The following is a 20,379-nucleotide window of genomic DNA, read 5'->3' as shown; positions in this document are numbered from 1 at the left end:
AATTTTCAGGTCCTGCCAAAGTAGAGTGAAAACCCCAGCTGTGTCTTTTGTGTTCTAGAAACCAGTTGTCATTCTCTTTTTTTCCCCTCTCTATTCTTTTCATTACAGCTGTGTTCAATGGCTAGGTGACATCCTACTCTTTACCCTATCCCAGCGTTTTTTTATCTTGGCAAAACAGTGTCTGTCAGGCAACCATTGACTAATCTGGAGGCTCAAACTGGAAGAAGGTTGTTTTGTTTTCATTTTGCTAGATATTCAGGTTAAGACCTTGGCTAGAATAGAAAGATCCAAAAAGTTTGAATTAAAAATAATCAGAACTAATTGAAAAACAAAGAAAAAATGAAAAAAAGATCGTTCTGGTTTATGTCAAAGAGAAGTGGTATTAAATGAAGCAACTTGTCTAGCATCCCATATTTGGAACATTCTGTTAGAGATTAATGATGAAATTCAGAGTCCACATTGAATAATTTTCTCGTTGACTCATCTAGACTTTCGTGTCTTCTATCTGTGTATGGGAACAGAGTCCTTGAAATTCTTCTCTTTAATAAAATTGTTTCCTAAGAAGTGATGTTAATGTAATAATTATATTTATTTCTGGGAAATATTTTAGTGTTAAATTAGTTTAGCTTTGCTCAGCAGTCAACAGTCTTTTTCAGTAAGTGCCTGTTAGATACTAAGTTCTAGGTGCTGGGCATTCAGTAGGGAACATTGCAAAGAGAATGCCCTTGCCCTCTTGGACTTATTTATTATCATCTGGTTTATTATTAGAAAGACTTACTGTGAAGATTTACTTGGCATCAAATGACTTTGGTATTTCATCTTTTCAAATTAAGTGAATATGAAAAAACCTGTGATGCTAGAAATGTTCTATTAATCTTGACCTGGGTGTTGCTTATGTGGCATGAGAGTGTAGAGTTATCTATCTTCTAATTAACATTCGTGTACTTTATTCATTATACTTCCTTTAAAAAATGTTTTTAATGTACATTAAAATTCTCCAATGGTTTTCCATTGCCATTAAACTAAAACTCATATTCCTTTTTTAAAGTATATAGTGATAAATTATATGTTGAGGTAATGTTAAATCCTGAAGCTGTTATGTTAATGTGTAAAAATTGTGTTTGATCAAATAGAAACTTGAAAACTTCTTAACTCATCTAACATTTTTTTTTTAAAAACAATGTTCACAGAGATGTTACAGAAAACAGTGGCAGGTTTTTTTTTTTTCCAAATTTTATTTGTTTATTTTTGGCTGTGTTGGGTCTTCGTTACTGTGAGGGCGTTTCTCTAATTGGGGATAGCAGGGGCTAATCTTTAGTTGTGGTGCGGGAGCTTCTCGTGGCAGTGGTCTCTTGTCGCAAAGCATAGGCTCTCGGCACGCAGCCTTCAGTAGTTGCGGCTCAAGCTCAGAAGTTGTTGGTGCACAGGTTTGGTTTCCCATGGCATGTGGGATCTTCCTGGATCAGGGATCGAACCTGCATCTCCTGCTTTGACAGGCAGATTCTTTGCCACTGAGGCGCCAAGGAAGCCTTCATCTAACATTTTATTGACAAAATTTTAATGATATGAACTTTATTCACATTAACTCCCAAAATATAGTGTGACTTGAAGGAATTTTATTTGCAAGTATTAAAAACTTTTTACTTAAGACAAGTATAAGTTAATACCATAGAAAATGACTTTCACGGGATAGTTATAGAAAGATGAGATGATCTGTTTTTTTATTCCTGAAGCCATCTTTAATGCAGAAACAAAGACAGATGAGTCTAAAGTGGGCGAAGTGGGTGCATAAGGGGTGAGAATTTGATAACTTTGTGATGAAATTCTGTTACTTTCCCGCATGAACTGAGAACAGAATTCATTTGCACTGTCAAGAGAAGTCATTGGCACAGTTGTAGAAAGAAAATCCAGAAAGGGGGGAATGGGGATTTGGAAAGAGGCTAAAATAAAGGCCTTTTGCTTCTACCCTGCTAACTCTTTTGATGTTTTTCTCATTTCCTCTTTCTTCTTTTAATCAAGGCTGAAGTGGGCAAGGGAAGGAAATAAAGCATGTTTAGATTTCAGAAGGTTTTCAGCTTCCTCCCACATATTCCAGTCCCTCTATTTTCTTGACTCCTTTATTCCCCAGAGCAGCATTTCTCAGCCTGAGCGCTGTCGACATTTTGGGCCAGAGAATTCTTTGTTTTGTGGAGTGCTTATTGTAGGATGTTTGGTAGCATCGCTGGCCTGTACCCACCAGGTACCAGTACCACAAGTTGTAGCAACCAAAAGTGTCTCAAGACATTTTTGAGACACTTAAGATGTGCCCCAGATCTTCTGGAGGGCAAGATTACCCCAGCTAAGAACTACTTTCCTAGAGGACAATTACTGATGGGCTTCCCTTGTGGCTCAGCTGGTTAAGAATCCTCCAATGTTTGAAGATCCCCTAGAGAAGGGAAAGGCTACCCACTCCAGTATTCTGGCCTGGAGAATTCCATGGACTACATAGTCCATGTGGTTGCAAAGACTTGGACACCACTGAGTGATTTTCACTTTCACTCACTTTCACACTAAGCTTATTACCAGCTCTCCTCCTTTTCTAATCTTGGTCTGGGTCACAAGTAGCTCCCACCCACCCCCCGCCCCCTTGTGAGAAAAGAATGCTTAGAAAGAATTGTACCATTTTATTAGGTAAGACTTGTATTCTGGAATGAGAATAGAAAGGAGTCCACTGAAAATGGAAATTCACAATGTAATCAATAATTGGTTTTCATTAGTTTGCTAAAATATTTCTTCCTCTTAAAAATTATACAATTGAAAGGGGGGAAGTTATCCTTTTTTCTTTATTATACTGGAGCCTGGCTGAGAAAAACAAGCCATTATCTTGGAAAAGCTCCCTTTTTCTGTATAGGGTATTTTACAGGCATCATACCATATTGAGAAATTCAACATATATACTGCTAAATATACAGGGGTTTTGTTTGTGTTTTTTGGTCTGTTGTTCTGGTCTTATTAAGGATGTCCCACACAATGGGAAACATTCTGAGGGATGGTTGGATTTAAAGTTGTAAAGATTATGGATCCATGAAACAGGCAAAAATGAATAGCCAATTTACAGAAAATATAGCTATCTCTTAGGCATATGAAAATGCTCAACGTCGCTTCTTATAATTAAAACTACATTGAAATACATTTTTTTAACCTAAAGTCAACAAGTTTGATGGTATACTTGTTATGGACTGAATTGTGCTCCTCTTTTCAATTCATCTGTTGAATCCCTAACCCTCACTGTAATTATATTTGGAAATAGGAAATTTAGGAGGTACTTAGGGTTAAAGAAGATGTTCAGGGTGAGATTCTAATCCAGGAGGATTGGTGGCTTTTTAAGACTGGAGGAAGAGTCTCTCCACCTGCACACTCCATCTCAACAACTGCATGTAAACTAAATATGTTGCTAAAAAACAGCGGATCTGTGATGCAACCAGAGGAAACTTAAAAATGCCTTGAGACAAACCATAGTGAACAGCCACAGAAAGAGAAATGAAGGGAAAAACATGCATTCTTAATATGTTACTTTTCGAAGTATAATTGGTATAGCCTCTGTAAAGAGCATTTGGGGAGTGTCCAAAAAATGTTAAATGTGTATGTTCTTTGACATGGCAAATCTACTTCTAGGAAATTATCCTACTCATATATTCAAAAGATGGGGGGAAAATGTATATACAAAATTATATACTGTGTATTGTTTGTAATAAAAAAGATTGGGAACAGTATCTTCAATTCATACGGCATTCAAAACATCAGGAGTTCTCTGAGCTCTTTACATATATTCACTTACTTAATTATCATGATAACCTTATAAGGTAGGTATTGTTTTACAAATAGAGAAACTGAGGTTAAGTAACTTGGCCAACTTTGTAAGTGAATTCAAGACTATTTAGCTTTAGTTTTACTCCTCAACCCATATCCCATCAGTAGGGAATTGGTAAAATAAAACTGTGCAGCTATTTAAAAAAAAAAAAAAAGAAAAACATTTTTGTATATTGTTATTAAATGATCTCTAAAATATGTTGCTAAGTGAAAAAAAATGTACAGAACACTTTTTATAGTTGGCCACCATTTGTGTAAAATGAGGAAAAGATATATCCATGTCTACTATCTAGGTATAAAATATGTTCAGAAGGATATTGAGAAAACTGGCTGTGTTGTTGACTATGGCGGAGATCACTGGACAACTGGAGCTTAGGTTTTGCACTCCACTCTTGTACTTGTAAAATTTTGAGCCATTGAAATAAATTTCATACTAAGAAATAAGAAATGTATTTTAAAAGAATATATATTATATCCCAAAGTATATAATTATCCTTAAATCCATACTGAGAGATACATATAATATATTTGGATGAATAAATAAATGGTAGGAAATAGAAAAATCTCCCCTACAGAAGAATTCTGAATAATTTATATAGCTTCTCTGCCCTGAAGGACAGGGGAAGTAACTTGTTCCTTAACAAGTGTTAAGCGTAGGCTGCTCATAGTAACTTACTTCCAAAGAGTATGTTATCAGTGGGAGAGGGGAATAGCTCTCCAGGGGAGAGACCTGACAGACACGGCCCAGTCAGATCATCAAGGTCTGCGTCAACAGCAGTTGATCATGTTGATGGTAGGAACACTTGATATGATGAGTATGGCACTTTACCTCTGACGTCTTCTTTGCCAAGATCCGTAACTCCAGTGTAATAATGAGAAAAATTCTGACAATGAGGCATCTGAGAAAACCCCTGAACAGTACTCCTCAAAACAGTCAAGGTCTTCAAAACTCTGCAAAGTCTAAGGAACTGGCACAGCCAAAAAGGGCCTAAAAAGATCTGACAATTGAAGGAAGTATGGTATCCTAAACAGGAACCTGGGACAAGAAAAAGACATTGGGTAAAAACTAGGGAAATCTGAATGAACTGTGGACTTTAGTTAATGATAATGTATCAATATTAGTTCATTAGTGTAAGAAATTTACCAGTGAAAATGTCAATAATAGGGGAATCTGGTACATGGGTATAGGTATAGGGAAACTCACTCTGCTATTGTCTTAATTTTTCTATGTCAAACTATTTAAAGTCCATTTTTAAAAAGAGTATATATGTATGTCTCTGTACATGTATATGTATATGCTGTGAAAGTGCTGCACTCAATATGCCAGCAAATTTGGAAAACTCAGCAGTGGCCACAGGACTGGAAAAGGTCCGTTTTCATTCCAATCCCAAAGAAAGGCAATGCCAAAGAATGCTCAAACTACTGCACAATTGCACTCATCTCACAGGCTAGTAAAGCAGTGCTCAAAATTCTCCAAGCCAGGCTTCAGCAATACGTGAACCATGAACTTCCAGATGTTCAAGCTGGAAGTTTTAGAAAAGGCAGAGGAACCAGAGATCAAATTGCCAACATCCGCTGGATCATGGAAAAAGCAAGAGAGTTCCAGAAAAACATCTTATTTCTGCTTTATTGACTATGCCAAAGCCTTTGTGTGAAAGTGAAAGAAAGTGAAAGTGAAGTTTCTCAGTCGTGTCCGACTCTTTGCTACCCCATGGACTGTAGCCTATCAGGCTCCTCCGTCCATGAGATTTTCCAGGCAAGAGTGCTGGAGTGGATTGCCATTTCCTTCTCCAGGGGATTTTCCCGACCCAGGAATTGAACCCAGGTCTCCTGCATTGCAGGCAGACGCTTTACCGTCTGAGCCACCTGACTGTGTGGATCACAATAAACTGTGGAAAATTCTGAAAGAGATGGGAATACCAGACCACCTGACTTGCCTCTTGAGAAGTCTGTGTGCAGGTCAGGAAGCAACAGTTAGAACTGGACATGGAACAACAGACTAGTTCCAAATAGGAAAAGGAATATGTCAAGGCTGTATTTTGTCACCCTGCTTATTTAACTTCTGTGCAGAGTACATCAAAAGAAACGCTGGGCTGGATGAAGCACAAGCTTGGAATCAAGATTGCCTGGAGAATTATCAGTAACCTCAGATATGCAGATGACGCCACCCTTATGGCGGAAAGTGAAGAAGAACTAAAGTCCCTCTTGATGAAAGTGAAAGAGAAGAGTGAAAAAGTTGGCTTAAAGCTCAACATTCAGAAAGCTTAAGATCATGGCATCTGATCGCATGACTTCATGGCAAATAGATAGGGAAACAGTAGCTGACTTTATTTTTGGGGGCTCCAAAATCACTGCAGATGGTGACTGCAGCCATGAAATTAAAAGACGCTTACTCCTTGGAAGGAAAGCTATGACCAACGTAGACAGCATATTAAAAAGCAGATACATTACTTTGTCAACAAAGGTTTGTCTAGTCAAGGCTATGGGTTTTCCAATAGTCATGTATGGATGTGAGAGTTGGACTATAAAAAGCTGAGCAACTGAACTGATAAATGTGTATGTGTGTGTGTTTGTATATAGGTATGTGTGTGTGTGTGTGTGTCTTATGTCTTCCTGTATGGGTTCTTTATTGCTATATATATAGGTGGTGCTAGCAGTAAAGACTAAAGAAAGCTGAGCGCCGAAGAATGGATGCTTTTGAACTGTGGTGTTGGAGAAGACTCTTGAGAGTCCCTTGGACTGCAAGGAGATCCAACCAGTCCATCCTAAAGGAAATCAGTCCTGAATATTCATTGGAAGAACTGATGCTGAAGCTCCAATACTTTGGCCACTTGATGCAAAGAACTGACTCATTGGAAAAGACTCTGATGCTGGGAAAGATTGAAGATAGGAGGAGAAAGGGACGACAGAGGATGAGATGATTGGATGGTGTCACCAATGCAATGGACATGAGATTGAGTAGGCTCCGGGAGTTGGTGATGGACAGGGAAGCTGGGTGTGCTGCAGTCCATAGGGTCACAAAGAGTTGGGCACGACTGAGTGACTGAACTGAACTGAGCAGTAAAGAACTCACATGCCAGTGCAGGATACATAAGAGACTCAGGTTTGATTCCTGGGTCAGGAAGATCCCCTGGAGAAGGACATAGCAACCCTCTCCAGTATTCTTAACTAGAGAATCCGATGGACACAGAAGCCTAGTGGGCTATAATCCTTAGGGTCACGAAGAGTCAGACACAACTGAAATGACTTAGCATGCACACGTGCATGCATATATATATATTTAATATTGAATACACTGAATAATATAAAAGTAAATTTTGAAATCTGGTGTCCATATCCTAGTCCCTAGAGCTTAACCATAAATCTAGGAATAATCTTCATGTGTTTTGTTTGTTTAAAATGTTCTTGATACTTTCCCCTAAGCATCTTTGCTGTGGATATCTTTGCCACAGGCATTTTGGTCAGATTTAAGTTTTTTGTTCACACATACTACAGTACTACATGATTGCAGTCAGTTGAATCTGCCGGTGCAGAACTGCAGATTCAGAGGCCAGCTGTCAAATTATGCATAGGTTTTTGACTGGATGGGGGTTGGCACTCCTAGCCCACACAGATTGTTCAGCTGTATGTGGTTTTTTGCTTATTCAGTTTTCTTATCGTTCCGCGTTGCACTTATTCTTTTTCACTAAAATTTCTTCCTTCATTAAGAGAGGTGTCCTTTTCCAAATACTGGCATGCCTATTTGTAACCAAGCTTTGTATTGTGTTGTGAAAGCTTTCTTCTACAGTGTTGTTTCTGTCACATGTCTGTTGGTAGACATGCCAAAATTCCATGAGAAATATGGGATGAGTTCTGTACCTTTAAGACCCTCAGCCTCTTTATCCTCTGATGTGTAGTGTATTTCAAAATAAGAAACCAAATCATTTTGGGGCAAATCATCCTCATTTGTCAGGACTTCCTGGTGGCTCAGACAGTAAAGCGTCTGACTCATTTGTCAGCTCAGTAAAGCCATTGATAATGTTGCCAACTAGAAGAAATGGTAATATATTTTGAAACCAAACTGTCAACCAGTTATTTTATCTTTGATGGCAGAATTGCCTTATGGGCAGTAAGTTATGTGGCAAAAATGCTGCAAAGAAGTGAATGATAAAGATGCTTAGGGTGAAATAGGATGGTTTTAAGCTCCACAGATGATTGCAGCGTGTGACCAAAGGTGAGACATGATGTTACAAATTCATTCCTGCTTGAAAACCAGTTTCTGAATTTTTAAAAATCATCAACAGTCTATCTTTATAAATTCAAAGCTTATTAACAGAGTTTTTTGTTGTTGTTGTTTTTTATGGAGTTGTTCCTTACAATTGTTTAGATTTTTTTAAATGAGTGTTTATGGTTTGTTTCCTTGTTTCTACTTTTTAGGTGTTTTATCTTTGAAATACTCATGCCTCAAGATTCATAATATTTTTAATGGTGGGCAACACTGTTTCCTGATATTCAGTGACAATATTTAATATTCTCTCTGGCTCTTTTTTTCAGGCTAGTTTCTGTTACTTCATTTTGTGAGGACCCTTGTTTTCAGAGAATTCCTAAATGTCTTACCAAACACACCTATATAATCATGAATAACAAAAGACTCTTTTTCACAGAGTTTTTATTACATTTTCTTTCCCTTGGAGAATTGTGTAATTTCTCAACCATATAGATGAATATAGTATATAAACATTTGCTAGTCCAGAAAGTTACTTTGTTCTTTATCATCACTGATGGCTTTCCAGCTTGGTACACAATGTATGTCTTAAATAAATATTCTTAATACTCATAATTTTGCTAAGCCATTAATTTTTTATGTTTTCTTCTCTCATTAATATGTTTAGTTGTGGGGAGTTCTGATTTGGTCAAAACGGTATTAGTGATCCATATACTTTACCAAATATAGTTTCTAGGGGGAAGTGTTTCTTGTCTTGCTTCCTATCTTCTATATAATCCAGACCCCAATACCTCTCTCCTGACCCATAGCCTCTGCCTTCTGTAGGAGCTTGCTCTGTCTCTTCCTGTTCCAGTCCTGGCTACTCAGGGCTGTCAGCATTATCCTTTTAAAATTGATCATGTTTGTGCCTTGCTCTGGCACCCCTTGTCTCTCCCACTTTGGGTATAGAATAACATGAACCACTGGTGTTTATTTGATCACAGTGCTGAGTGTTTTATAGTCATCAAATAATTTAATTTTGATGAGAACCACTTAAAGCTAGTACTCTTGGGGACTTCACTGCAGGTCCAGTGGTTAAGACTCCATGCCTCCACTGCAAGAGGCACAGGTCCGATCCCTGGGAACTAAGATCCTGCATGCCATGTGGTGCACCAAAAAAAATAAAAGCTTGTAGTCTTACTATTCCTAACTCATAGACAAGAAACTGAGCTTTGAGGGGTTAAGCAGCTTATCTAAGGTGCTATAGTTTGTAGGTTGCAAAGCTTGAGAACTCAGCTCTGCAGATGCTGAGTTTCTCTGTCTGTATGGTCCATCTGGGGCTCCGGTGTACATTTTTGCCTTTTTTCTGTCCCTGCCCGCCGCCCGCCGCCACCTCCACCTCATTCTCCAGTCGTCAGAGTCCACTTCCCTTCTGTCATTTACCTTCTACTTTCTCAGTGATGACCCTTTCGTTTTCACTTTCTGCCCTTGGAAATCTTGCTTCTCTTTTTATGATTCTGCTCAAATAGCACTCTTAAAGGGATAGTCTATCTTTTTTATTCCCTCTTCTAGGGTTTTTTCATTCTTGGCATTTCTCTTATGTTATATATTTGTTTTATTTCTCTTTCTACTAGGTTGTAAGCCCCTGGAAGGCAAAGACTGACTCTTAGCTTTACACACCATAGGACTGTACACTTAGAAGACGTAAAAAAAAAAATTGTGACTTTTTAAAATGAGTTTTATTCATACAAATATTTTGTTAGAGATTTTATAAGGATGGAATATGGAATCCTTTTGTTATTAATTCTTAAGAATTGTTGCAACTAAGGTTGTATTTTAGTTGCAGCTAAGTTTTACTCTCCATTAGATGTTTTCCAATTTAATAATTAAGTAAAATTTTAGTAAATTTAAAGTTAACATCTAATGAAAATAATTTTTGATTCTGTATTACTCTTTTCAATGGAAAATTCTTATGCTGTTAGATCTGTTTACAGCATGTTATGAAGTTTTAAAAATATCCGTAACTCAAATATTGAAAAGAGATATAGTATTATAAAAATTCCAAATATTTCTATACTTTATTAACTGAGGTTTCTTAAAATGCAAGTAAACTTTAAAATTTCTAATTAAGTCATTATTTTCAATTCCTAAAAATTTAACTTTTTCCCCCAGAATTGAGACCTTTTTAGAGATGTATATAAGAATTTTTAATGGGAAAATTAAGGCCATAAAGTAAGATGAACCAGGTTGGTATCTGCACCTAAAATATATGCCGTAAGATCCCTAATTGATGTAGAAGTGGGCTACAAGTTTGGCTTGGCCTTTTTCAGTGGGCAAAGTAAACAGGAAAACCTGATTAGTTACATGATCAAACTGCTCATTACAAAACCAACTGGATGTGAACAAGGAAAAATCATCCAAGGTCAGGATATCTTATTTAGAGGATACAGTGAGTTGACTCCATAAAGAAGATATTAAACTTGGTAAACCATCAAGATGTAAAAGTTAAGGGAAAGTATTACTCAAGCTAGATAAGCGTGGTGATTGAGCACAGGGAATATGGCTAGACTAAGAAACTCAACTTTTATTTATTTTTAATTAGCTTACGTTTAAATAACTACATGTGTCCATATTGAACAACAACAATATGGCTGGTAATTGACTAGATGGGAAGCTCAGTTCTAAAGGACAGGAAAGACTGCTCATCTCTCAGTCTTTGTAAGAATAGCACTAAGTTGAAGATTGTATTCTTCATCAATAACTGAGTAAAGAAATTCTACACTTCTAAGAGACAAATGTCTCTAAGATATCAGTAATTCTTTATATTGCTTACTTTTATGTTTTTGAACTTGAGAATTAACCAAGATGCTTGAGCACATGGTTGATCTTATTTGGATATTAATAAAATTGTTAGCAAATAGTGTCTCCAGGAGATGATGAGGGACAGGGAAGCCTGGCATGCTGCAGTCCATGGGGTTGCAGAGAATTGGACACGACTTGATAACTAAACAACAACAACAAAAGTACATTTAAAATTATTTCATAAGATTGAGACATTTACTTACAAAATGAGTATACTGATACAGGACTGTTTTCCTACAGTTTCCAGAGTGTGGATTCTTTGGCATGTATGACAAAATTCTTCTTTTTCGCCATGATATGAACTCAGAAAATATTCTGCAGCTCATTACCTCAGCAGATGAAATACACGAAGGAGACCTAGTAGAAGTTGTTCTCTCAGGTAAGTAAATAGTTTCTTTTATTTTGTTGCCTTTTTTTTCCTCCCAAAGAGCCTTTTTTTTGGCGGGGGAGGGGGGTGCTTCAACTAAATGCTATATTTAATTATACTTTGTAAATACTATAGTTGCTTACTTCTATGTTGAGCTTAAAGCTCAACATTCAGAAATCGAAGATCATGGCATCTGGTCCCACCACTTCATGGGAAATAGATGGGGGAAACAGTGGAAACAGTGTCAGACTTTATTTTTCTGGACTCTAAAATCACTGCAGATGGTGACTGCAGCCATGAAATTAAAAGACGCTTACTCCTTGGAAGGAAAGTTAATGACCACCCTAGAAAGCATAGTCAAAAGCAGAGACATTACTTTGCCAACAAAGGTCCGTCTAGTCAAGGCTATGGTTTTTCCTGTGGTCATGTATGGATGTGAGGGTTGGACTGTGAAGAAGGCTGAGCACCGAAGAATTGATGCTTTTGAACTGTGGTGTTGGAGAAGACTCTTGAGAGTCCCTTGGACTGCAAGGAGATCCAACCAGTCCATTCTGAAGGAGATCAGCCCTGGGGTTTCTTTGGAGGGAATGATGCTGAAGCTGAAACTCCAGTACTTTGGCCACCTCATGCAAAGAGTTGACTCATTGGAAAAGACTCTGATGCTGGGAGGGATTGGGGGCAGGAGGAGAAGGGGACGACAGAGGATGAGATGGCTGGATGGCATCACCGACTCGATGGACGTGAGTCTGAGTGAACTCCGGGAGTTGGTGATGGACAGGGAGGCCTGGCGTGCTGCGATTCACGGGGTCGCAAAGAGTCGGACACGACTGAGCGACTGAACTGACATGATTTTTACTTTCAGGAAGGTTACATCACAGATGAGAAAATAGGAAAATAAGAAAGAAAGTGTTAGTCGCTCAGTCGTGTCCAACTCATTGTGACCCCATGACCATAGCCCACCAGGCTCCTCTGTTCATGGAATTCTCCAGGCAAGAACACTGGAGTAGGTTGCCATTTCCTTCTCCAGGGCACCTTCCCAACCCAGGGATCGAACCCAGGTCTCCCATATTGCAGGCAGGCTCTTTACCATCTGAGTCACCAGGGAAGCCCCCAGGAAAATAAGCCCTGAATTATTTAAAGTGTTACTAAGCTAAGGGAATTATCAGTTGAATTGGAAGAGGACCATATTCCTCTTTTGACTCAAAGAAATGAAACAATTACACTGAAATTCTGTTTCCTTTTCCCATTTCTGTGACGATTTGGAGAAGAAAATCAGAAGGAAAAAAAAGAAATAATGAAAATGTCGAAGAGGAAACTGCAATATTGGTTGATTCCATGACTTAAACAATGCTCCTTCTCTTCTTTTTCTTCGTGGACATTTTCTTATTCTCTGTTTTCCCCTCTCACCCATTCTTGCCATCCATTGTTCCTTAGCCCTGCTATTTCTTACCTCATCCGACAGCAGGTGGGCAGGATAGCTAGTGAGAAGTGGCAAGGAATAAAGAATGTGTATAGTAGGCCTGTAGAACTTGTGTTTGGCAGCAAAAGAAAGAGGGAGGGAGAGACGTAGAGGGAGGGAAAAAATAAAGAGATGGGAGAGAAGGAAAGGAAGAAAGGCCAGGCCTAGATCCAGCATTCTGCCACCATTTTTTTCCCTCTTCCCAGTTCGTCTTTGCACTCTTGAGACTCTTTCTGATCACCACCTTTCCTTATTAGTCTCTAATCCTTACTGTTTATCTTCTCCACTACAACCCCAAATTCTGTACACATCCCAGTCCTTGTCTTCCTTTTCATTGTAGAGGGGCTTCACTCCCTGTCATCCCAGTGGTCATGCTCATATCTATTCCTTTTTTGCTCTGGAGCCTACATCAGCCCACAGGGATATCCATAGTGAGTTGCACGTGATGTTGAAAGGATGTCTGATGATGGATGCATCTGCTACTGTTGAGTTGCTCACAGAGGGGAAAAGAGTCTCTTTTTTATCCGCTGGGACTGTGGAGAACAGACAGAGTGTATCCTGGGATCCTAAATGAGGACTGAGTGCATTTCTCCCAGAAACATTGCTATAAGTTAATGTTAAGTTTTATAATTTTTTAAAATTTAGTGTTCTATTTCCCAGTACATTATAAGTTAAATAGTTTTTAACTAGCTAAAATAAATATGACAATCATTTGCAATCTAACTCCAAGAAAATGCTTTTGGAGGTCAAAATACGTACTTTTGGAGATCAAATTATTTAAATTTGTCAGCTTCTTAAATAAAGTTCGAAAACCACGATGTTAAAGTCTTAAAATAATTTTTTATGGGTGAAAGATGAAAGTTTCAGAAAAAGAAATCTGTATACTTTGACATAAATGACTATGGTTGATGTTCTTAATCTTATCACAACTGCAAGTATAGGGTTTATTTGAATATTTTTCTTTTTTTTTAAAGCTTTGGCCACAGTAGAAGACTTCCAGATTCGTCCGCATACTCTCTATGTGCATTCTTACAAAGCGCCTACTTTCTGTGATTACTGTGGTGAGATGCTTTGGGGATTGGTACGCCAGGGACTGAAATGTGAAGGTATGTGTTCTAAATTTTTGATAATTTGAAATAAGTTTTCACAATGACATTCTTTAATCATCAATGAAAAAATAAGATCATTGGTCAGTGACTAGGTAGTACCCAAGGTTTGGAAGCAGAGCAATCTGGTTGTTCTGTGTTAGAAATGCCAGGGGGGTAGGATGCAGGTGCACATCTGATTTGTCAGTAAACTTGTTCTGTAAAGGACCAGAGGGTACATACTGGTATTTTAAGTTTTTCTGGCCATGTGGTCTCAGTTGCAGTGGCTTAACTTTGCCGTTGCAGCATGAAAATAGCCATGGGCAGGTGGTAAACTGTGAGAATGCTGTGTTCCAAAAAATTATTTATGAGACTGAAATCTGAATTGCATGTAATTTTCACATGTCATAGTTCACAGTTTGCTGAAGTTATTTAAGCCAGTGGTTCTCAAACTTCACTATGTATCAGAATCACCTTGAGGATTTGCTGAAACATTACTTTGCAAGGCCCCATCCCCAAAGTTTCTGATTCAGTAGGTCTGAGGTGAAGCCCAATCATTTATTAGATTTCTAACAAATTCTTGGGTTCTGCCTTGGGGAGCACACTTGAAGAAACCACTGCTTTAGCTAACCTAACCTTTCTAAATAAACCTTTCTACACATTTCCTATTCTTAGCTTGTTATCTGTGTTCTTCATTAGGATAGCTACTGCTGCCAGAAAAAATAAAAGAAGCACCTTTTTTTTTATGTATGCACTTAGATGGTTAAGTTAAAAAAATTTTTTTTAACCTTTTAAAATATATTTAGGCTGTGGATTAAATTATCATAAACGATGTGCCTTCAAGATTCCAAATAACTGTAGTGGTGTAAGAAAGAGACGTCTCTCAAATGTATCCCTGCCAGGACCTGGCCTCTCAGTTCCAAGACTCCTGCAGACTGACTATGTAGCCCTTCCCACTGAAGAGGTATGTACTCTAAGATAATACAGGGCATTTTTACCACTTATTCTTTATGTTTCTACAGTATATATGATGTCATCCTAAATCATAAGTTATATACTAAAGAACAGTAGCGTTCCTACACTTAAGAAACTTAAAATGTATCACTGTAAACAGGGCTTACCAGTAGCAATGAATTGCATGTTGTATAGTTTGAGATCACCTTATCACTTGAACCAGGAGATCAGTCTCCTGACCAGTATCCTGACTCCTGCTCTCCACACTGCACTACAGCTTAATAGTCAGCAACCAATTAGATTGCTCCCTTCAAGGAGACCTCTATATATTCTGCGTTTCCGACAATCTGTAGTATTCAGCATTCCCTGAACACATCCTTTCTCCCCACCCCCCTACATTTGCTCTTGTTATCTATCCTATATGCTTTTTCTAGACTTACCTCAACAGCTACCTTACTTGATTTCCCTTTACCTAGAAGTTATTTTTCTGAATGCCATACCACTTTTCAAACCTCCTTGATGGTGTGTATAGCATTTTACCATAATATCACAGCATTTGTATACTAGATTGTCCTCAAGGAGTTTAACTATTTAGAGAAGACAGTATTCATGTCTGTCTTTGCCTCACCATGCCCAAGCTCCGTATCTTGTACTTTAGTGGGCGCTCAGCCATAAATGAATAAGTGTTTGAGTGACATCACTGATCTTTACGGTATTCCAGTGAGGTCTGTATACTGTGAGATAGCTGGCACTCAGAATTATCAAGTGACTTGACTAAAGTCACAGAAATTAGTAAGCAATTTTAGAATTTAACCCAGATCTACTAATGTGTAAATCAAACGTAGTAGATTGGGGAAGAAAGAAATAACTGCCTTACTTATTTGGTACTACTTTAAATAACTTCCATCTGTAGATTACAGTCTTAATTTAGTTATTTCTGTAACCCCTTTGGCCTTCTATATATTAATGGCAAAATCAAGCCATTGGACTGCTGTCTTGACCGCTTCATCACAAGATCTTGCTAAATTGAGGAACTAAAATAGAAGCTTCTGAAATTCTTTCACAAAAATCCCACATTTCCATATTGCATAGCCCTACTATGACATTTTTAAAGTATAAGATGAGTGCTATAGCATTAGAACTGAGAATGAGGAGTTATTATAAATACATGCAAAAGTTTAGGGAAAGATTGATAATAGAAAAATTAATGCATTTTACACACAAGCTACACAGGGAAACTTGGCTCGAATTGGGGACTGTAGAACGAACATATGTTGTTTTAAGAACCCCGCAAATGGTACTGGTTTGTCAGCCATACCCACTGAGTATTACAAGATTAGGAAATAACAGGACCGAGCAGATGAATAAGGTATTCAGTTTTAATTTATTCATTTATATTTTACCCGGAAGATGAAAATTCTTTACAGAAGTATAAGGAGAGTGACATGTTTGAATTGGATAGATTGTGCAGAGTGTTTTAGAACAAGTAGAAACTGTAGTAAAGAATACCATCTCAAAAATGAAGGTACATTCAGTAAGAAGAGCTGAGAGCTCATGGAGGAAAATCAGAGGGGAGGAAGAGTGGTAAAAGCGGACAGTCTAAAGGAGTAGAGGAAACAGTGAAGAGATGGGAGCGCCCGAGACTGAACCAGGTTTAGAGAACTCACTCTAAGTGGCTGCAGGAAGTGCCTTGTAACTTATCAGATGCCAGTCTTCATGCTGGGATGCTTTACTTATCTTTTCTTGTGTAATCCGCACCACAATCCTGGCAGGCATGTAGCTGTTGTCTTGATTTCATAGATAAAGCATGAGGAAGAAAAGTTTCTAAGGAGTCAAAATATTAAACTTCACTGACTACTGACATAAGAGAAGGCCAGTTTGGAATAGAAGCCTTTGAATCTGACCCTTGGGTTGTCATGTAATAAGGCAGTTTCTGTCATTGTCTGAAATCACTTTGTAAAGGGAATCAAGTAAAGAGGTGGAGAGGCAGAAGAAAATAGACTGTTCATTGAATTTGGTTAAAATGGAACCACCAGGTTTAGAGAAACCAGTGTTGAGTGATGGCTGTTTGGAGATGAGAGAGACTAACGTTCATCTCAGTGCATTTGGGAGAAACTTTTTTTTTTCCTGCCCCACTGCGTGACTTGTAGAATTTTAGTTCCCTGACCAGGGATCAAACCTGCACCCTTGGCTATGAAAGCATAAAGTCCTAAGCACTGGACCACCAGGGCGTTCCCCATTTGGGAAAATTTCTGCAGGAACAGTACAGAATCAAGGTAGAAAGAAATTCTTGATTCTTAAGTGTGCACATTAAAAGTGGAGATATTTCTTTCACTGAAAAATGTTCCAAAGTCGAATATATATAATTGGGGAATTGCCCCCTTTAAATTTTTTATATCACCTTTATTATTTTATATGATTGAGAGTTGGCAATATTGTTATGAAGTTTTTATGAGCAATTCAGCCAAAATTAGTTTAAACACACATTGTGGAAATAATTAGATTACTTTCAGAAAATTTCTGTCTACACATCAATAAGAAAGAAAGGAAAATTTAAGCTAATAAGTGATTTGTAAAGAGGGCCATTAAAGCAATGTAAGAAAAGAGCTTCCGCTCTAGTTACTCTCACTGGTCCCGTTGTAGCCAAGTGCTCTAGGTAATTCTACCAGCATTCTCCATCCTCCAAATTCTGATTAAGTCTATTGTACCTTTCTTGCCTTCTTCACTCAGTAGATGGTAAACCACTGTTATTGGCTAGATTGCAGTCTGCTCAAGGGTGTTGAGATGGGGAAAAGGTTAAGAATCACTGTACTGCTAAGTAGAAGACCCAGGTGTAACTCAGGTCAGTCCACGTGTTTGTTTTAAGCTTGAGACATAGACTAAGTGGTTGAAGCAGAGCAAGAGAAATACAGTGTTGAGTCACCACTAGACTGGGGGCCCAGGGATAAGCAAAAGCTGAAGGCATCCGTTTCTGGTTCCTGCTGGCTGCTTTATCAGCTTTGAGGAATCACTTCAGTGTTCCTTTTGCTGACGGTGCTCTGTACGTGGAGGAGGGTTGGGCCAGACTAGAGCAGGACACCTTAGACAGCTGAAGTCTGCAAGTTTGGTTTGGGTTTTAACATTCTTTTTGTACTTTTCTTAAATTGCTTCATAATTTGCTTTAGAACGTTTCTGGCTACACATTATTGAAAAACTATCGAGCAGAGGCTGTATTTGTGTTGTTTTTATAGTGCTTTCCTCCAGTGGTCAGTCCTTTTCTTTTTTCCTTCCTCCTACTTCCTTCAGAAAAAAAGCCCTTTATTTTCTTCTCTCATTTCTCCTGTACACTTCTCTGTCTTTTGATTTCTTTTGGCTTCTGTTGGTTGAACATATCAATGTACAGGGACTCAATTCTAAGTTACCCACATTACTGGTTATAGAAGGCAGTCCTGGCCGTGACGAGGCAAGCAGCTACAGCAAGGTCTGCAGTGCATCTAGAAGGCAGTTAGGTATCTGGATTTTGTCCTTGAGAATAAGGACCGTATTCATTTTCATATTTCTAATACATAGTAAAGGACAGTCAATGAATGTTGAATGAATATGATGGGCTATATTGATCTGACCTGGAATTAAATTGATTGTTTCCTTGGTATACATAAAAAGGGTCATAGTTTAAAAATCCATTTATCCCTCAAATGGCACAAAAATTTTTAACCAACGTCTTCTTTAATTTTCCTTTTTGCTCACCTGAGAGGGAAAAAACCAAATAACTGAAATATACTTAAAATATCAAGGAACTTCTTAAAGCATTATTACTAAGGGTAAAGTTGTTTTAATTTACATCTGCCGTTATTAATGAAAGATTTTTACATACTTATTTTAGTATTTATTAAAATAGATTTTAAAAACCAAGACTTGTTTCAAAATATTTTCAGACGTTGTGTTCAGTAGCTCAACATGAGCAGCACTAACCCTTCTAAATTTACTTAATTTTCCTGTAATTAATTTCTTGGTAAGGAATTTGAACGTTATAAACTCATTTTAAGGTTTTGTTTTTTATTTGTGAAATGTCATATGTGCCTGGCAAATAATAATTAATCAATGGATACATATCTGTGAGGATGAAAATACCTTGCATAAATAATAGCAAAAAAATTCTACACTTTTCATTTTCAAGGGTTGGTAAGTTAAGCTTCCAAGGGAAACTGCTGAGATCCACATTTTTTTATTTGTGGCTTTAGTGTTTGAAATAAATGACTTGTCAAACCCTGATCTGAAGACTTTGTTTTTAATGTTGACTTACACTATGGAAATTGCTTATGTTTTAGTCACATGTTCACCAAGAACCTAGTAAGAGAATTCCTTCTTGGAGTGGTCGCCCAATCTGGATGGAAAAGATGGTCATGTGCAGGGTGAAAGTCCCACACACGTTTGCTGTTCACTCATACACCCGTCCCACAATATGTCAGTACTGCAAGCGGTTACTGAAAGGCCTCTTTCGCCAGGGAATGCAGTGTAAAGGTAGGATTGCATGATTTTCTGAAGTAAAATTCATATTTGTTTTTGTTAGCAAATATAACATAAAATACTTTTTACTTCAGAAGCCTTAAGCAAATAAATTGGTCTCATAGTTAAGAAAGAAATACGCATATATGTGTATCTATTAATGATGACTAGTATCTGCAACATGTGTATTCTGTACCAGGAGCTATGCTAAAGAAAAATTAGAGTGTAAACAGAAAAACTAGAATTTGAATCTGTGAGATGTGGCTGCTTAACAATTGTCAATATGGAACCATTAGTGAGCAGGTAAGCTAATATTTGAGCTTAAGTCTTTCTGATTCCAGAGCCAGACACTACCCAAAATATAAAATAATGCCCTCCTCTTTCCGTTAAATGGAATCACCGACTTGATGGACATGAGTGAGCAAGCTCTGGGAGTTGGTGATGGACAGGAGGCCTGGCATGTTGCAGTCCATGGGGTCACAAAGAGCTGGACACGACTGAGTGACTGAACTGAACTTTCCATTAAGTATTCATACACACACACACACAGCAACATGTTACAAGAGTTTTATTTTTGCTTTAATTATGGGGCTGTGAGAGCTGTACCAAAATTGTCATTCTAAACAATCACACTGAAACAGGCAGAAATAGTAGAAGCTACTGGAATTATTATGGGGACCATCTATATTTAGATACTAACCCAAAACACTGTCATAGAATTCCAAAAACATCTCTAATGAACTATGTTTTTAATAGAGTAATGGTTTCCTGTAGTTATATAATGTTTTAATGCTTTTAAAAGATGCTTTTATCTTTTTGTCTCGCGTCTTCTCAACAGTGCTGCACAACTATGTGAAAACCAAAATAGAGATATTAAATGTGTTATTAGGCATTGAGCCAAGATAAGATATAGGTAATCTGTCTATAATCTTATGTATTTATTTTTCATGTGATTACTGTAATTATCATTACTTCTTGATACCATACTTTTTATGTAAAAGTATTTGTGGAATTGAATTACCTAGTTTTATCTAGGTAAAACATTGGAATTGAGATCTTTGCAACAATAAGTTCTGTTTTCAGTGTTGAATTAAATAATTTATGTATAAATTTATAAGTATATAAGAAAAAAATT

At 37.6% G+C, this 20,379-nt stretch overlaps 1 protein-coding gene across 5 annotated transcripts in view; it reads left to right on the top strand.

Moving 5' to 3' along the window:
• The window catches only part of PRKD3 (protein kinase D3), an 87,031-nt gene that overhangs the window by 29,345 nt on the left and 37,307 nt on the right, over window positions 1-20,379 (top strand). For all 5 annotated transcript variants that reach the window (XM_027555014.1, XM_027555018.1, XM_027555015.1 and 2 more), the window contains 4 exons: window positions 11,135-11,273; window positions 13,695-13,826; window positions 14,612-14,769; window positions 19,067-19,259. In XM_027555014.1, the coding sequence (XP_027410815.1) occupies window positions 11,135-11,273; window positions 13,695-13,826; window positions 14,612-14,769; window positions 19,067-19,259 (622 nt within the window). The remainder of the gene's footprint in view (window positions 1-11,134; window positions 11,274-13,694; window positions 13,827-14,611; window positions 14,770-19,066; window positions 19,260-20,379) is intronic.

Source organism: Bos indicus x Bos taurus, chromosome 11 (genome assembly GCF_003369695.1).
Source record: "Bos indicus x Bos taurus breed Angus x Brahman F1 hybrid chromosome 11, Bos_hybrid_MaternalHap_v2.0, whole genome shotgun sequence".
Classification (NCBI taxonomy): Eukaryota; Metazoa; Chordata; class Mammalia; order Artiodactyla; family Bovidae; genus Bos; species Bos indicus x Bos taurus.
The sequence above is the reverse complement of the archived record's forward strand: the minus strand, read 5'-3'. Positions and strand labels throughout refer to the sequence as shown.